This window comes from Podarcis vaucheri, assembly GCF_965113315.1.
Source record: "Podarcis vaucheri genome assembly, chromosome: 14".
NCBI classification, from domain to species: Eukaryota; Metazoa; Chordata; class Lepidosauria; order Squamata; family Lacertidae; genus Podarcis; species Podarcis vaucheri.
In genome coordinates, this window is record NC_138752.1 from 25,878,231 (window position 1) to 25,897,677 (window position 19,447).

General features: G+C 44.0%; 2 protein-coding genes across 7 annotated transcripts in view; one reads left to right on the forward strand and one right to left on the reverse strand.

Annotated features, from left to right (window-relative positions):
- The window catches only part of SPG21 (SPG21 abhydrolase domain containing, maspardin), a 22,998-nt gene extending 19,557 nt beyond the window's left edge, over positions 1 to 3,441 (reverse strand). The window contains exon 1 of one of the 4 annotated variants that reach the window (XM_082198784.1): positions 3,144 to 3,441. In XM_082198784.1, the coding sequence (XP_082054910.1) occupies positions 3,144 to 3,161 (18 nt within the window). In that variant the 5' untranslated portion in view covers positions 3,162 to 3,441. Of the gene's footprint in view, positions 1 to 3,100 lie in introns of all 4 variants that reach the window. The other 3 variants (XM_082198786.1, XM_082198785.1, XM_082198787.1) reach the window with 3 other exon arrangements.
- A 3,048-nt stretch (positions 3,442 to 6,489) lies between these two features.
- The window catches only part of CLPX (caseinolytic mitochondrial matrix peptidase chaperone subunit X), a 28,713-nt gene continuing 15,755 nt past the window's right edge, over positions 6,490 to 19,447 (forward strand). The window contains exons 1-3 of one of the 3 annotated variants that reach the window (XM_082198504.1): positions 6,490 to 6,703; positions 9,702 to 9,862; positions 11,070 to 11,187. In XM_082198504.1, coding sequence (XP_082054630.1) covers positions 6,634 to 6,703; positions 9,702 to 9,862; positions 11,070 to 11,187 — 349 coding nt within the window. In that variant the 5' untranslated portion in view covers positions 6,490 to 6,633. The remainder of the gene's footprint in view (positions 6,704 to 9,701; positions 9,863 to 11,069; positions 11,188 to 19,447) is intronic. The other 2 variants (XM_082198503.1, XM_082198502.1) reach the window with 2 other exon arrangements.

The following is a 19,447-nucleotide window of genomic DNA, read 5'->3' on the forward strand; positions in this document are numbered from 1 at the left end:
CTGGTTATAACTTATACTGTACTGTACAGCCCTTCTTCCTTACAACTCAAGAATAGTTTCTGACCCAAGTTTTAAAAGGGATTATTTCCAACTTCCATCAACAACTTATTAAGCTCCAAGTACTGCAACCCTCTGCATAGACTTGTAATCCAGATCATAGGATGGACCCAAAGGATTTTTATTCGTTTACTCGTGCATTCCATACTCTCGAGTCAAAGGTAGAAACCAGAAAGATTTTCGATATTAGATTTCAGATGCTTCAGAACATTCACATGCTCTATAGTGCGCAAAGACACAGGACTTTGTACATGGCTTTGAACAGATATAGCACCAAAATATTGATTTGTTGCTGGGGGATGCATGGAACAGACTCTAACACAGAGATTTACAGCATTAGGTGCACCTAGGCAACTCCGTGGGTACATAGCAATAAGCTCCCACTTCCACCACCATAACCCAGGCTCCATGGCCAAATGCAGCCCTCCAGACCTCTCTATTTGGTTCTTGGAAGTCTCCCCATGTCATACCCCTCATTGACCCTGCTTCACACCCCAGGTGTTTCTGCCTGGCTGGAAGGTATCTATTAACAAAGGTTATGCCCCTTGCTTGCCTAGACGGAAGATGAATGGGGGTGGGGGGTATGTTTGAAAGTGCAAATGTAAAATTTACATGTATTGCTGTACCTACTTTTTATCTTTTGTTCTGCCCCACAACTGGCATGCTTCCCCCTACCCCAAAAGTTACCCAGAAGGGAATGCAGGACCTGAGAAAGGTTTCCCACCCATCATAGCCTTCTCCAGCATCATCACATCACCCTGAACAAACTCATCAGCTACATTGGAATCCAGGAATAAAGAACCCAAATTTCACCACCATCACTACAGCACTCTCCCCACTTGTGAGTTTCAGCAGCTGGCATTCAGAGGCATCCTGCTCCCAACACAGAGGTAATATTTCCTTCCGATTCATCCCAAGAAAGGCCCTAGAATATGTCATGTATGTATTGGGTATATACACATTTCGTATAACACTGAAGTTATGAGATAGATTTCCATCATGCACCAATTTTGAAAAGCACAGCGTAAATGTAATAAATCAATCCATTTCATTTGGAAGCCCAGAGTTTGCTTTGTAAAAGTCCTTGGTATTACACCTGGCTCACTTCTTCTTGGGCCCTGAACTCCCATCACTGGGCTTTGTGAGCTGAAGCTCCATCTTTTCATTCTTACTGGGCTTCAAATATTCATTTGATCACAGTACAATCCTACGCATATTTACGCAGAAGTAAATCTCATTGAGTTCAGTGGAACTGTCTCTGGTGCATTTAGGTTTGCAGCCTTACACCACAGTCCTAACACCCTGATCATTGATGCCAGAGGGGTAGGACATAGCGAAGGTGATCCTCTGTCAACCACAGCTGGTGGAGTGGGAGTGGCTGTACTGCTGCTGCAGCCCCTGCTGAAGACAGGAAAGTACCATCGGCAGCAGCCTACAGAAAGACCTAAAATGGGGTGCTGGCAGCTTTGGACGCAAAGCCCCACAGATCCTCTGAGGGGACCAATACTTTTAGGCCAAACTTTGAGCTGGGGGGAGAGGTAGGAACACTTTTCTCCCACCTTGGCCAGCATAAGCCAGCAGGGTTTCCGATGAAGTAGCTACTTTACCTGCTGCTGCCTGGCTCAGGTTTGCTCTAAAAAGATTGTTTTTGATGTTCGTTTCTGTAAGTTGCTCTAAGTAGCTTTTGTGGAAAAACAACAACTAAAAAACAATAACAAAGACACCCCTAGATTGTCCAGGCAGCAGATTTCAACTTTTAAGTTTATTTCGAGTAAGAGCACTTAAAAATCAATCAAACTTCAAAAAAACAGCACAATCTTTGGAGAGGCATTCTCTCACACATAAAAGGGAAGGTCTCTTCCAGAAACCTGCCACGACACGTGTGCTTTACTATATATACACGTAGCACTGTTGTGTGTGTGCAGGGAGCTTGGTGTGCAAGTAATGTTTGGGTGAACTTTAAAGCAGAAATTTAAAGCAGAAATTTATGCAACACAGGATCAAGTCTTACAGAGTTCAATGGTGCTTTCACTCTCCCACTGAAAACCAGTTTTTGTTTTCTTGGTTATATGATTTTGCTTTCCATAAATGTATAAGACAAAACATATTTACGTGCTACTTTTCTGCATAAACATACAATTATAGCTACCCCACCAAGTCTTTGGCATAATCCATTGGGTTGCAATGCATAACCCCGCTTATCCGAGAGTAGGCCCCATTGAATTCAAATGTATTTACATCAGAGCAGGTGTGGTTTGGATTGCACACACAGTCCTCAACCCCTACTGGAAGTAAGCCAGAGCAGCAATAACAGGTCTCCTCAATATTCTTCACTTTTCCTCCCCTTCTCTCTTTCCACTGCCCTCCCTTTCTTTCAAAGTCATAGACTGTATGCTGCTCGGGGCAGAGGCCTGTGTTTTTCCTTACATTATTCTGTTAAACACTATGGATACTTGCTGATATAAAGAGTGCATGTTAAGAGTTAAGAACTGTCACCTGATTAAAGAAGGCACAATACATTACATCTGCACACCAACAACAAAGTGCTTGGTTAAAAAAATCATAAACTTTATGAGTGTAAAGCAACCATGTTTACAAGGCATTACAAGGCACATTGCAAAGTTAAATGCATCCCCCCATTTCCCACGGCCGCCTTTTTGCCCAGGACCTCCCCCCTCTCCACAGCTTAGCCCTTTTCCCAACCTCCCCTTCCTGAAAAATATAAATATTATCATTTCGACATCAACTATCTGCAACAAGCTACCCACCACAGAACACTTGAGACTGACTGTTTAGGTAAATGCGCACACCCCCTTCTCTCCGGAGAACTTCCCTCTCCCACCTTCCTTCGCCTGCATGCTCACAACAACCCTGCGAGGTAGTCCAGACCGAGGAGGCGAGTTTCGTGGCTCGGTGAGGGATTTCTGGACCCGTCGTGGTTCCTGCGCACACTTAACCGCTTCCACCACGCGCACTCTCAAATTAACAGCAGTTAGTTAATTAACAGCACCTTATTCGCCATAACTACCCCTTGGAAACTTACTTCCCTCATCTACAGGAGGAGGTAGCAACAGCAATACACGCACCTCCTCACTGTACCCCATCGACCTCACTGAGGTCCCGATCCATTTCTTACCGGATCTTCCACAGGGCGGAGTGGGGGGTGTTGAGGGATAGCCGAATATCGTATCCGCCCCCCCTCCTCTTCTCACGTCAGTGGTATCTTCCCAGCCCCCTCCGCCGCCGTCGCCTCTTCCTCGTCCCGCGGCGCCCTCAAGCAGCCAACCCCGCTGCTCTCCCGCCCCCGCCTCCCAAACGGGCGGGGCGCGGGCCAACGGCGCACGCCAATCACTCGACGTCACACACACCCTAAAAGGGGCAAGGGCCCGATGGAAGGAGCCTGAGCTCGACAGGCTCCATAGCTACCGAGGCGGAAGGGCTTCTGTCACGTGATTTGAAGAAATGAGTGGGACGGGGGAAATCACTTTACGCGCAAGCGCACACGGGGCGGGGGAGGGCGCAAACGTCTGGCTTTGGAGGAACTACAACTCCCATGAGACCCAGCCACTAAGGCCAATAGGTAGAGATGATGGGAACTGGAGTCCAGCAACAGGGCTACAGGGTATTCTCTTACTCCCCCCCCCAATTTAAAATGCCGAATATATGTTGTTTGTTTGTTTGTTTGTTTGTTTGTTTGTTTGTTTGTTTTATTGCGTTTATATCCTGACTTTTCTCCAGGGTGTTCGCACACGATTCTATCAACCACCCCTTTATTTTAAAATCCGCACAACAGTCCTGTGAGGTAGGTTGGGGTAAGATATAGTTATAGTATATGGCCCAGGGGCTCCCAGTAGGCGCTATGACTCAGTTATGCTTGAATCATTTTTTCCTCGCAAAAACCCTGTGAGGCCGGTTAGGCTGGGGGAGATAGTGACGGGCTCGGGGGCACCCGGCAAGCTTTGAAGCTGAGTAGGAGTTTGAACATGGCTCTTGCTAGCCCTAGTCCAAAACTATAAGAGTTCAGTACATTAATGCAGCATAGTTAATATAATCCACAATCCAGGGCTTTATGTGAATTTTAGACTGCAGTCATAATCTGTGGTTATCTAACTATTAACGTCTGTACTGCGCTTGTATTTGCTTTCCATGTGTATACATGCTTGCCAATTTAGGATTATGCTTCCTACATTTGATGAAGCGCCTTGTGGTCAATGAAAGTTTATTTCATAATAAAATGGTTAAGTCTTTAAGGCAACCTTCCCCAACCTGGTGCCTTCCAGATCTTTTAGATGATAATCCCTAACCACTGGTCATGGTGGCTGGGGTTTTTGGAAGTTATAATCTGTGCAGAAAACTGCTTTAAAGTGCCACAATACTTTCTATTGTTTTTGCTATAACAGATTAATATGACTATCCTTCTGGAATACTTGAAGCTGAGTTATTTATATACTCTCTTATGGGCCCTAGTTTTATAACTATGACTGCAGACCTTAAAATTACTTATTCCAGGGTGGCACTTTTACAAAACTGGCCTGTTGATTTTTGTGGGGATATTGTTGTTACAAAATGGACTGTGTGAAGTTCGCTGTAGACAAGGGAAGTTGTTACTGAAATATTCCAGCTTCACCTAACCTAAAAACTGGGTGGTGCCTGCCACCCAGAGGTGAAGATTAACATATGCTCTCTGATAAATTTAATTTCTACACTCCCTATGAATCATTTTCCCCCAGTTGACACAAATAAATAAAAATCATCCTCATGTTAATCATTACTCTATGTTAGGCGTCAGCAAACTCTTTCAGCAGGGGGCCAGTCCACTTTCCCTCAGACCTTGTGGGGGGGGGGGGCGGACTATTTTTTTTTGGGGGGATGAACAAATTCCTATGCCCCACAAATAACCCAGAGATGCATTTTAAATAAAAGGACACATTCTACTCATGTAAAAACACGCTGATTCCTGGACTGTCTGCGGGCTGGATTTAGAAGGTGATTGGGCCGGATCCGGCCCCTGGGCCTTAGTTGGCCCACCCATGCTCTATGTATTTGGTCCCTCTGTGTTAACTCTGTTATAATGTCAATCCTGCAGCTTCATTGCAGGGTAGGGAAAATAGGTGAGATACAAGCTGCAGTCTGGAAAAGAGATGCTTACACAAGCCTCCTTATCCTTGTCAGGATAAGATCCTGGTGCTGCAGCAACTGCTGTGCCTAAATTGGTATGCCTATAATTATGTATTTATTTATTTATTGCATTTATAGCCCACCTTTTTTCTTTAAGGAGCTTGAGGTGACATACATGGTTTTCCCACTCCTCAGTTAATCTCGACAACAACTCTGTGAAGTAAGTTGGGCTGAGAGGCAGTAACTGGCCCAAGGTCACCCAGTGGGTTCCATGGCCAAGTGAGGATTTGAAATCTGTTCTCCCAGGTCCTACTCGGACACTAACCATTAGTATCATCATCATTATTAATTAAATCTATTAGTTGTTCTTTTTTTACAAAAGGAACTGAATGCTACTTACAACAATAATTCCACACTATGTTAAACTATTAGAAGGGTTGTGGTTGGTGTTAAAAGGAGCTTCAACCCAAAACATCTGGATACGCCTAGTTTAAACCGAGCTGTTTTTCTCATTGCAGATGGTGACCATTTCGCGGCTCCCATTCTGCTCTGTCCCATTCTGTTCTGCCCATTTTGTCTTCTTCCAGGTCCAGAAGGACCCGTGTCGGCAATCACACATCATTTGGAATTGGTGCCTGTATTAAGAGCAGGAAAGTACATTGCAAAACCAACAGAGGGCCTGTCAACTGACCCCTCCTTCTCTTCTCTCCCCACATTAGTGGAGCTTTGCCTTGCAAGATATCTTCAGGAGAGGAAAAACTAAGGAGCAATCCCTACACAAATGTTTAGTTTATAAATTATTTGTTGCTTGTGTTTTATTCATTGGATGGGCTAATGCAGCCATGGATGGGAGGTCCACTGTCCAGATCAGACTGAACCTGACTACTGTTGGTTAATGTTTTATATGCAGTGCTTTTTTCTGGAGGTACGCAGGGGCGCGCATACCCCTAAACATTTTGTGAATCTTTGTGCTTTTGTCCATTTGCTGTATTTATTTTTCCCGATTTGAACTATAAAATGGTGATTTTCTTGAGTCAAAATAAGAGTACCCCTAAACATTTTTTAGGGAGGGAAAGCACTGTTTATATGAGATTGGGGAAAACTCCGTTCTACTCTGCCATTGATACACTACCCAGTCGAAGGCTACGGCGCCCTGCGCACTTCAACTCCCATCATGCACTATCTCTCTCCCTCCGCCCCCCGCCGCACTTCCCGCCTATGTATCCGCCTCCCCGCTCTCTGGACTACTAGTCCCAGGAAGCATCGCGCGCTCCCTTCCGCCCCCAGCGCCCCGGGGTTGGGCGCCGCGAATGCCGGGAGCCGCAGTTCCTCAGGGGCCTGTGACGCCACACAGGTCGTCGAGAAGGAGGCTGTCGGTGGGGTCGTGGAGAAGGCCGAGCTGTTTACGCCAGGCGCTCTCTCCCGGCTGGAAGGAGGAGGAGGAGCGGGGCCACGGATATGGCCGCCTGTAACACCTGCGCAGCGGCCGCGCGGCTCCTCAGCTCCTCGCTGCCGTCCGCGCGCAGAGGTAACGGGGGTGGGGCAGCCCTTTCCCCTTCCCCCCCCCAACCCAGCTCACCCTGGTCGCGGCCTAGAGCCGGCCCCCTCCCGTCCCCTCAGGTAGGCCTTGGCCCCGCCCTTTACAAGCTAGGCCTGCCCCCCCAAAAAAAATATCCCCCACACCATTTATTTACGGTTGTTGTTTTTTTAATCAGCTTCTGCGTCGGGTTTAATTTGTTAGTATCCAGCAGTTTCCAGAGGTGTAGGATTTGTTTATTATAGCCCATCAGGCTTCCAGATGGATGCAATTTAATTATTATCTGTCAGCTTTCAGAGGGGTAACCTGTCCTAATAATGTCTTGCAGCAAAACAACAAGGTTTGTATCCAAATCCCACTCAAAAGTAGGCCCGTTGACGTTAATGGGCACGATTAATTCAGGTCCATTGACCTCAGTGGGTATGTATAACTTAATGTTGGGTACAATTCAAGGATTGTATTGTGTGGCACCTTCAGTGCTATCCTAACCATGTATCTTTGCTCAACAAGTATGTCCTTTTGAGTTTAGTGAGGCTTTAGCCTAGGAAAAGTGAGGTTCGGATTTGCAGTTTTAACACATTTGTTATGGCATAGGCTTTCATGGAACTGAAGCCCAGTGTGCCAGAATGTGTAGATTTGTTGATTAAATCTACATAAATTGTGTATTAGCTGTTTTTAAAAAACATAATTCATTAATTATACTTTGAGTCAGGGTACGAAATAAGACCAAAGCTGGTCGTGAGAAAATAAATATAACCATAAAATACATTCAAAGAAACTTTATAAAAAACAATAGGAGAGCCTTCCCTTGCAAGGGTTGGGGTGTATCATTAGTTCTCTAGAATTCTCTTCCATTAGAAGTGAAGCAAGCTCCAGCATTTTGTTTTTGGTGTTTGTTGAAAACATTTCTCCCAGGCCTTCCCAAATCTGTTTATTTTTTATCTTGTTTGGTCTTGTTATTTCTTGTTTACATTTTTATTCTGTTTTATGCTTCGTATACCCTGCTCAGGTATTCCCTGAATGTAGTTTATAAATTCTGGAATAAATTAAAAGCTCAAATTTTGGTTGAAATTTGCCACAAATTCTCTAGGAGGCTTTTAGGCTGGGTCCATAGTTTATTTATTACCTAATTGCTGGCCTTCGGTATATGTTGTAACCCTGTAAAGTGTCTATGTATCTTTTCAGGCAGGGAAAATAAACACCATCCAAATGCGGGGTCCAACAATATATTTCCTTTAAAAAAGTAGCAACAAATGCTTCATCCACCCATCCCCCTTTGTAAATTGAAATAAGAGGGGTGATAATACTGATCTGCCTAGCAGAGGAGTTGTTAAGAGTACTGAAGTAACTTCTGTGAAGTGCTTTAATGAATTAAAGCAGAATTCTAGGTGTATTTATACAGATAACATTCCCATTGGTTTCAAAGTATATTTAGTATTTGCAGCCTTACCCCTACAATTCCATGCAGAGTTACCCGTGTTTAAGTGCCACTGAATACAGTGGCACTTGCTTCTGAGTATGTAGATGTACTTTGGATTGCACTGTTAGCCTTTGTTGCTTATACACCTTTTGTGAGGCTGCTTTCCTCCTGCAGTTTATTTTGTGTTAAGCATGTATCTGTGCTGTTGAAGCCCAACCAGATGAAATCACACAAATTAAACTTATGGAAGGCAGAGAGCTTAAAAGCTCTTTCTGCAATGTGTTTTCCTGGTTTGGAAAGAGCTTTTATCTCTCCACCTTGCATACTGGGCTCTGGGAGGTTCTCACAACAGAGCCCAGTAAGCAAGGTGGAGAGCTTAAAAGTGCTCTGCCTTGTTTGGGGTGTAATACCTGTTTGGTACACAGGCTCTAGAAGGTAACGTTGCTTGCTTGGGGCAGTTCCAAGGGGGTGGCTTGATTATACGTGTTTTTACAGACTATCCCTGAAACATAACCCACATGCAAGTTGACTGTACTAAGAGTTTGTTTAAATTTGTTGTGGTTTTTTATTTTTTGTAAGATTCCTTGGTTTGATTTTTAACATTTAAAAAGGTAGGACATATAAATGTCTGAGCAACATGTTATGTTTGTACAAGAGGGCTGTCTAACACATGGGAAGGCTGTTTTAAGTTGCTATGAATCAACTCATTCCGTGCAGTACATATGTTGATGATTTCTTTCAGATTTGGAAAAATGGGTAAACTTAGAATCTCTCAAAGAAAGGTTACCATACATTGTTAATAGAAAAGGTTTTATTTTTCATTAATCACCTCTTAACTTTCAGCCTACTGACTAAACTTTACTGTCACTGATTAATCAGTGGCCCTCCAGATGTTGGACTCTAGCTCCCATCCAAGGGTGTCCAAACTTTTTTCAAAGAGGTCCAGATTTGATAAAGTGAGCATGCATGAGGGCTGACCAAAATTGTCAACCTTTTTTTAGAACTACCACAGGGGCAGGATTAAACCAACTGATGGGCCAGATTAGGCCCCGAAATAGACTTTGGCCATGCCTGCCTAGGCCATTTGTCATACTGGCTGGGGCTGCTAGCTTTCTGTTCATAGCCAAAGGCAGTGAATCTCTATTCTTTGCGAATCTTCTGCATAATGACCCAACTGCATACATATCCATATTGGAGTGTCTCACTGATGTCCTTACATCTGATTTAGGAGCACCATGACAAGGTTATTCTCCAACCAATAGGTGAGCCTGCAGCAGGTCTTATCGATATGGCAACACATCTGCTCCAGTCCCACTACCTCAGCAATCACTCTGATCCTAAAACAATTTGCACATTGAATGAGGGCACACACCATATGATGAACACTTGCTCTTTGATAGCTGTGGAAGGTGAAAGAGTCCTTTGGTCACAACCTTTGGTGGAAATGAGATGCAGTGACTTCATTGGAGCAAAGTTCCTAATAAGTGACTTTAGCTGGATTGATGGTAGATTGTCTACAATGTGGGCTGAGTTTGTTTTGCAAAACAAAAGAATTTGTTTCTTTTGCAGGTATTACATGTGGCCGTTCTTGCCTTCCTGTTTTAGGAATAATTGGGACTTTTGAAGCACGGTCACTAAGAAGTATTCCCTTGAGAACTTTCTCTGAAACACCGGCATATTTTGCTTCAAAGGATGGTGCAAGCAAAGATGGTTCAGGAGATGGGAGTAAGGTATGCAAGCATTTTCCGTAGACCTTGTTCTTCAAAAAAAAGTGTTCACAGTACTTAGGTTTTTCTCTTTTTAAAAAACCAAAATTTAGAAGCTTCCTAAAAACTTGAAAAGAAATTGTTCAGCATGATTTCTGGCCACAATTTGAATCCGTGCTTCTGCTATTTAAGTGAATATATTGTATAGCAACTGGATAACACTAAATTGGGAATGACTGTGTAGAGATGCCATAAAACCATGGATAAAGACCCTGATGCACTGCAGATAGCCTTATGAATGAATCCAAGTTGCTTGTGCATGTGAACGCTCAAATCCTGATTTGGATTCTAGACTGTGATACATAGTTTGACATGATGTCTGAGTTGAGCCAAGGAAGCTTAGTTATAAAATCATAAAAAATTGTTCCTCTTTAAATTCAATACTTTGGGGTATGTGTGTTGTTTCTTTCCTGACAAAACATGTTGAAATTGTGGAGGGCCTTTGAGAGAGAGAGATTGCTTTAGCTTTGAAATGCAATCCTTACATCAGGGATCATTATTGTCAGGCACCTTCAAAGCCTGCACCCCTGCTGAGGCCCCACTGCCTACCCCCAGAGCCTCCTGGCCCTGTTCCTGCTCCTCCTTGCTGTCACTTCAAGTTGACCTGTATTCTCTGTTCATATAAGTAGTGACAGGAATGAGGAGACGGAGCAGTGACTTGTGCTTCCCCTCTGAGAAATTTCAGGATTGGGCCTAGGGGGAGGGGGCAAGCAGAAGGGTAGCCATGAGACTGGCATGGAGCCCCTCTTGCTGTCCTAAATCTAGAATTGGCACTGTTTATAGTTGCACAAATTGCTGTGCCGCTTCCAGACTCCTTTAGTTTTTTTTTATCTCTATATTTTTTTCATTGATATTAATGAGAAACCTCTTCACATGAATGATTTATATTTTAGTGAGCTAAGAAACTTCTCAGAAATATATGAGAATACACAACAGCTTCACAGGGTGGACATGGCTGCCATGTTTGTGTAGAAAACAGCAGGGAACTTTGGAGTGAAGCGGGCAGGCGGGGATGGGTGGGTGGACAAGGTAAAACCAGAGACCTTGTTTCTAGTTGGGTGAACATGCTGACGGAGGCAGGGGCGAGGAGGAATAATGTGAAGTGCAACAAGTTTGTAAATCTGTTGCCTGGCTCTAACAGTCCAAATCCTGTTTTATTTACTTCCATTAGAAAACTGTTAGTGAAGGCAACAGCAAGAAGTCAAGTTCTGGAGGCTCCGGCAAAGGCGGAAACCAGCTGCGTTGCCCAAAGTGTGGTGACTTATGCACACATGTGGAGACCTTTGTGTGTAAGTTGTAGCAGGGCTTTTGGGGGCTCTGTAGATTGACTTCGCATTTTTTGTGAAAATTATTTATAACTTAGGGTTTTTAAAATTATTCCTTCTGAATGATAAGTTGCATGTGTGTGCGTTTAACTATGTGTAAGAGCTGATTCTGGAACAGGTTGAAGGTAACATCCCAGGAGTTGGAATAAATATCTTATAGCCGTGTACAGTATGGCCAATATAAACCTTGCCCCATGGTATTGTGTTTCTTCTGTTCTGCTGGATCAGCTCAGTTCTGAATAGAGAGCCTTAATGGTGAGCAAACAGCAAAGTATGCATCTTAAAATAATAATAATGATAATAATTGCTGCTCATATTCTCCAGCAACCTGATTCTACATTTTCGGGTTCCCAGTGGGTTAAAAAATGGAATCCAGACAGTGCTTTTTTCTGGGGGGGGGGGATGCATACCCCTAAACATTTTGTGAATCTTTGTACTTAAGTTCATTTACTGTATTTATTTTTCCCGATTTGAACTATAAAATGGTGATTTTCTTGAGTCAAAATGAGAGTACCCCTAAACATCTTTTAAAGAAAAAAAGCACTGGATCCAAGAAACCTCTTGTTGGGCACCTGGCCTGTTCCTACTTTCCTACTAACTTCTCGGGAATCCTGTTGGACCTGCTGCTTGCTGCCTGTGCCTCTCCTCATGTGTCAGGTCCATGTTTGTGAGGTGGAGTTGTAAGAAGCAGGATTTTGTTAGGCATAATTGCAAGAAGATTAATGGCTTCCCAGGGTTTTCCTCCTTGGCATCATCTTGGGTCTGCAGCAGTTGATAGATAGACAGGTTTTCCTCCACCGAAGGGGTGGGGCGTGATAAAAGGCACTCCAGGGTTTTGAGAGAGGAGAGTTGCACCTTATCACTACAAACACTGACTCAGTCCTTTTTCTTGCAACTAACAGCTTTCAACATGCCCAGAAAGCAGAGTCAGAATGAATTTTCTTTTTTTCTAGCTAATGTTGCATCAGAAATATAAATGGGCTTCCCCCAGTAGTCAAGATGGTTGGAAGTAGGCAAGATTATTTTTGTGTTGACACCTTTAATCTCACTTGAGGAGCTAGTGTCTTTTAGGAAGATTTAAGGGATAAGTTTCCACATGACAGTTGAATTTCTCACATGTCTTTTTTGTCTTTCCTGACTGAAGTTCAGGGTGGTAAATGGGGCAGAGCAGGGGGCTATCCCATTTCACTTCACAACAATCTAGTGAAGTTGACTGGTGTGTAAGTGACTGTGTGTGACCCAAAGTTATTCAGTTTGTTTGGAATATTGGTAGCCTGTTTGTTTAATTTTTTTACTAAAAGGCTCCCAGGTGACTAGGAAACTATTAAGACCTATATAAAAACATAACAAATATTTAATTGGCTAATTAATTAATATTAGTTAGCAGCAGCAATGATCACAGCAGAAGAAACAAAAAAAGGCACTAGTCAGAGCCTCCTAATGGCCCCTAGGAAGCTGCCTTTATACAGAGTCAGACCTTTGGTCCATCTAGTGTTGCCTGCACTGAATGGAAGCATCTCTCCAGTGAGTCTCTCCCAGCCCTGCCTGGAGATGCCAAGGTTTTAACCTGGATGCTGTACCACTGATCTGCAACCCTTTCCCTCAGGACAAGGGCTAATTTGGCCTGTTTTGAAGCCATTCTAAGGAATATTGAAGTTTATGACTGAATGGTGAGACAGTATCCACTACCCTATGCTGGCTTACAGCATCCAAAAACAATGTTGTTGTTGTTGTTAGATAGGCTTGTCTGCCTATCATTTCCTTGGAATAGGGATCTGGAACTGAAATGTGAACTTTGCAAGAGTGATCTGTCAGCAGATTTCTTGTTTTCTGCTGCCTCCTCTCTGTGTGATATTGCCTGAAAACTCAAGTGGGTAGAGATGTTGAAATAACATTTAATATTCAGGGCTAGAAAAATATGCACCGAGGCCCATGGTTTGGAGGTGGGGAATAGAAACAGGAAATTAAGAAGTTTAATATTTTTACAAACCAGTGCAGGATGTGGAAGTATCTATTCAGCTATGCATGCCTCCGTAGAAGTCATTCCAGTGTTGTGTCAGAGGAGACAAATGTTACATCAGAACAAGCCTGAGCTCTCATGGTCTCTTGACTCTGCACAAGTTCTAGTAGTAAGAATAGTTAACGGTTGTAGTACAAAAAGCCATCTAATTGGAAGATTCCCTCCACTCTAGATGTTACCTGAGATCTTTCCGTGTGATTCAGTAGTCTACCTTTTACCTTCCCTTGAATGTGGAGCTGTGGAAAGTCTTGTTCTCCTTCCAGCTGGATTACAATTTTTTCTGGCAATTCAGTTACTTGTGGCTTGAACTGAAATTATGGTTTTGTTACCACACATTACATCTGTTAATTAGTATACCAAAGCCAAGAACTATTTTCACCCAACAGAACTATTCTTTTGTTTGTTTGTTTATAATGTCGAATCACAAGTGTTTCCACTATGAAACAATATATTTCAGAGCATCTCTCCTAATACAAATCTCCCTTCACTCTTCACTTGAGACCTCCTGAGGCAGGTTCAGAGGGTTGCAACAAAGGAAAGGGCCTTTTCAGTTGTGACTTTCTGCTTGTTGAATGCTGTTCCGCAGTGAAGTCCATCTGGTGCTATCAGTAACATCCTTTTGGTGCCAGGTAACAACTTACGTCTTCTCCCAGGCATTTGACACATTAGGGTGATTTTGCTCTCTGTTGATAGCATGTTTCTGCTGCTGGAGTCTTTTAACCCATCCTCTCCATCTCCCTTCCCTCTTGCTACTCAAGGCAAGAAAACCTCCCAGGACTGCAAGACAAGTAGTGCAAAAAGCTAACTAGCTGGCTGAACCTCTCACTGCTTAGCAAAGGGGCCTTGAAGTTGGGGGCGGAGAGTGAATCAATTTAAACTTCTAACCTAAATTATTACTGTTACCATTCTGCCATTGCGGTCAAAAATGAACATGATTGTTATCGTTGTGTTTAACTCCTTTTTTACTTCTAGATTTTATAAACCTGCAGATAGCCCTGATTTGGGGGATCAGATATACTTCACCACCAACCCCTACAGTTCATATGTGCAAAATAGTTCAGACCCCATGGAGCCACACAGCTAACAAAAACACAGGTGCCAGGTTCCACCCAATGTGGGGAGGGGGGGCGGCACGCGTGTGTGACGTCATACAGCAGGAGGCGGCCCAACAGAGCTGTCACTGCTGTGGGAAGGCCTGATTGGGCCTGCTGTTGCTGCTTTCAGTTCTGCTTTCAGTTAATTGTCACTCAAATTTTTTTTGCATTTCATTTTCCTTTGACTTCTACCTTCTCTACATTTTCTCCTCCCCCCTTGTTTATACATATATATATATATATATATATATTTGCTTTCGTAGATTTTCACGGGTACAGGAATGCAGGTTTTGGTGTCTTCGGGTGTCTTCCCGTGTAAGAGTCGGGGTGTCTGTGCGACGTTTCGACGAGGTCTCACTCGTCATCTTCAGGCTGGTGCTTTCGGCTTCTTGTTACTGGAACAGAGCAGAGTCTGGTGTTTGAGTTCCTATAAATACTGTTGAGGGGTGTGGTGTATAGCCTCCAACGTTCTGGGCAGAGAGGAAGTTCCTAGATTAGTGTGCCTTTTCTTCTTTTGTTCCTTAATTACTTGAGGGATATCTTGGGTGATTTCATGAGTGATATTCTGAATACCACTGGGTGGGTCATTAAGTGTAGATTAGTTGCTAAAGCTTTCGTGTCTTGACCTCTTGAGCTTGTGAAGAGTTTTTCTGAGAAGATGGCTGTGCTGCATTTAGTTGTGCTCTGGCTTGGCTTCGTGTATAGGGGCGAGCTGTGGTTTTGTGCCTTGTGCCAGCCAGATCTGTGTAGGGATTGCAGGGGGGTGCAGCCCCTATACACGAAGCCAAGCCAGAGCACAACTAAATGCAGCACAGCCATCTTCTCAGAAAAACTCTTCACAAGCTCAAGAGGTCAAGACACGAAAGCTTTAGCAACTAATCTACACTTAATGACCCACCCAGTGGTATTCAGAATATCACTCATGAAATCACCCAAGATATCCCTCAAGTAATTAAGGAACAAAAGAAGAAAAGGCACACTAATCTAGGAACTTCCTCTCTGCCCAGAACGTTGGAGGCTATACACCACACCCCTCAACAGTATTTATAGGAACTCAAACACCAGACTCTGCTCTGTTCCAGTAACAAGAAGCCGAAAGCACCAGCCTGAAGATGACGAGTGAGACCTCGTCGAAACGTCGCACAGACACCCCGACTCTTACACGGGAAGACACCCGAAGACACCAAAACCTGCATATATATATATAGCGTCTTCTCATTGACTTAGACTCCAACAAGCATAAATACATTGTCAACAAATATAGTGTGGGTTTCTATAGGTCAAAAACAAGTTTGCTGTGGTACTGGACTATGTGATCTCAGTTATCAAAAGGCCTTTAAAGGTACAAAGGTCTGAAACTGCATTTTTCATGTGACTGGTCTTAGACGCAGAGGCGGTCATGCTTCTCTTCCTGGGCTTGAGGGCATTTGAGGACCACAGGTGGAATCTGGGTGGAGCTTAGGTTGCGCATTGCTAGATCTCTGTAGAATAGACAGAGGAGAGAGGCATCGGCTTTAGTAGACAGTTTTGTTTGTTTCGACATTTATGGTTTTATCCCTGCTGGGACTTTTGGAACACGAATCTTCTCAGCAGGGCCTGACTAATTGCAATCTAATTAACACAGTGTCTGCTGCATCCTCATGCTGCTTTGTTCTGTGCTGTGGAGAAATCTTCCTCATCAGTGGAACACGGACATGCTTATTTTCTGGATCACAGAGTGATAGCATATATAAATGGGAAATACAACCCTGATGACAAAACTCTGTTGTTGTTTGCGTGGCTGTGCACTTGTGCTCTTGGACACACAAATAAGATTATCCTACAGAGAAAGAAAAGGATCATGGAGAGGTGCCCCCTCCATTTCTAGAGCTCTGGCAGCGTGTTAGGCTCATAATGGGTCTTCAAGAAAGAAGCAGAGGAAAGTTATGTAGTTGAAAATATAGGGACAGGAGGTTTGGGCAGTGACCCAAGGTCCCTGTCTTTCTAGTATCTGGGAAAATAGAAACTCCCATCTATTCTGTGCTCTGTGACTCTATCACAGATATTTGTTTATTGGATTAATATAATTCAGGAAACAAACTGGGCATGCCTGCGGCGCCTACATCCCTTCTTGCACTTTTCTCATTTGTGTATAAAGTGTGGGTATGTCTGTGTTCTACATCAAAAGGCACAGAGATGACCGAAGCTGAACCCTGCAACACCTCCTGCCTTATCTCACTGTGCCTCATTGCTTCAGGTGCTCCCCCCCCCAAAAAAAAGTCCAAGTTGCTTTGGAATTGGAACCAGGCACATTAAAGCTGGAAGCAAGCAGGCAGGGAAAGGTTCAGCTCTGTGCAAACTTGGTTGTGAAAATTAGACCCCTTTGCCCCGCTTCTATTTATTTTTTTACCTGACTTGTTAGTTGCTTCTTACCTGAACGTCTCCAAATGACTTACAGAGCATTAAAAATATACATATAAGCAATATATTAGAATATTAAAACAGATAATACAATGCACATAACAGCCACAGAAAGCTTGGCAGCACACCCGTGATTAATTTGTTTGTGAATGGGGCAGACACATGAGCAGCCAATAATGTTGCCCACATCTTGTCTAGCTTGGCCCGAATTGGCTTCCCCTGTTCATATTACAACCCTGTGGAATTCCAGTACCTATCTTTGTGATACAGAGAGAGCCAGTTAAACGTGGCATTTGTACATGTGAGATCACATATTTGCAGATAGCGGCGCGCGCAGTTATACCCATCTTTTAGATTTAGGGGAGCTAGTCTCAAACGTTTGTTGGGGGAGACCTAGGGTTTTTTTTGTGGGGGAAGTTATTTGTCCTGTCTTCAAGCTTTTTATGATGGAGGACCTCTGTAGCCACCCCCAACAACACGATCTCATGATGGAAGGGGAGGGAACAGCTGCAGTCGCCTGCGATTCCTGCGCAATGTTTGCCATCTTGCCAAAGGTTGCAGGCAGCTTTACCTGCAGCAATTGCATGTTGATTGCCCTATTAAAAGACAAAGTCCAGCAACTGGAGGAACGTGTAGCTACGCTCCAAAGAATTAGAGAGCTGGAGCTCTTCTTGGAAGCAACAGAGCACACCGTCCCCACCAAGGAGGAGACAGGGGACTCCCCTGAGAAGGAGGCTTGTTCACCAACACAGGAGCCAGATATATGGAGAAACGTGACTCAAAGAAGTAGGAGGCCCAGGGTCCACTCTGATTGTCTAGAAATACACAATCGCTTTGAGGTCCTCTCCCCTAGCATGGAAGACGAAGAGCAGACTCCATTTGAGGATCTCTCCCTCATTACAGTCGATCAGGTATATGAAGACGAGCAGCAAAGTCAGTCCTCAGGGAATGTGCAGGTGACCTTGGAACGGACAGCTCACGGAAGAACCCCGACCAAACCCAAGAGGAGGCGTGTAGTGGTGATAGGGGATTCCCTACTGAGGGGAACAGAAGCAGTGATCTGTGGGCCTGACAAGATGTCTCGGGAAGTGTGCTGTCTCCCCGGGGCTAAGATCCAAGATGTAACTGAACGACTGCAAGGAATCATAAAACCCACTGACGAATACCCCTTCCTCTTGGTTCATGTGGGAACCAATGACACTGCAAGCAATAGCCTCCAGAAGATCAAAAGAGACTACGAGGCTCTCGGCAGGAAATTGAAGCAACTAAATGCACAAATTGTCATCTCGTCTGTCCTCCCAGTTGAACGACGTGGCCCAGGGAGAGAGGGGAAAATAGTGGAAGTGAACAGCTGGCTTCGCAAATGGTGTAAACAGGAACGGTTTGGATTCTTAGATCACGGACTGCAGTTTCTTGAAGATGGACTTCTGGCAAGCGATGGGCTGCACCTCACAACGGTTGGGAGAAATGTTTTTGCCAAAAATCTCAGAAACCTCATCAGGAGGGCTTTAAACTGACTAATGTGGGGGAGGGAGACAATGCTCCTGAAGGTAGGAGTCTATCAATTAATGAAGATGATCATCCAAATGTCATAGACCAAATGGAGCAAACAGCACGCGGACCTAGTGGTGGGAGGAAAAAATCCTTAAATAAGAGACACGGGGGAATGATTAATGGACTTCAATGTCTGTACACTAATGCGCAAAGCATGGGAAATAAACAAGATGAGCTTGAGCTCTTGGTACAGCAAACTAAATATGACATAATAGGCATCACTGAAACCTGGTGGGATAAGTCCCACGATTGGAATGTAATAATGGGGGGATACAATCTATTTCAGAGAAACAGACCAGACAAGAAAGGAGGAGGAGTGGCGTTATATGTCAGGGATGTGTATACCTGTGAAGAGATCCAAGATTTAGAACCTCAAAGCCAAAGTGAGAGCATTTGGGTCAAAATTAAGGGAGAGAAGAATAACAGAGACCTCATTGTGGGAGTTTACTATAGATCCCCAAGCCAAACGGAGGACATAGATGATGCCTTCCTGGAACAGATGGCCAAGCATGCAAAAGGAAGGGAGATAGTAGTAATGGGGGACTTCAATTACCCGGATATTTGTTGGACGTCAAACCCAGCCAAGAGCATAAGGTCAAACAGATTCCTCACTGGCCTTGCAGACAACTTCATTGTCCAGAAAGTGGGAGAAGCAACAAGAGGAACAGCCATTTTAGATCTGGTCCTAACCAATGTTGATGACCTGGTTAGTGGGGTAGATGTGGAAGGATCATTAGGCGCGAGTGATCATGCTCTTCTGAAGTTTACTATACAGCGGAAAGGAGCAGCCAAGCATACTAGGACTCAATTTCTTGACTTTAAGAAAGCCGACTTCATAAAACTTAGGGAAGTGCTGGGTGAGATCCCATGGACAGCAATACTTAAAGGAAAGGGAGTTCATGATGGCTGGGAGTTTGTTAAGAGGGAGATAGTAAAAGCACAACGACAGGCAATACCAATGAGACGGAAACATGGAAGGTGCCTAAAGAAGCCAGGGTGGCTATCTAAAGAACTTTTAACTGAATTAAGATTAAAAAAGGATGTGTACAAAAAATGGAAAAGGGGGGAAACCACCAAAGAGGAATTCAAACAAATAGCCAGCACGTGTAGACACAAAGTCAGAAAAGCTAAAGCTCAGAATGAACTCAGGCTTGCT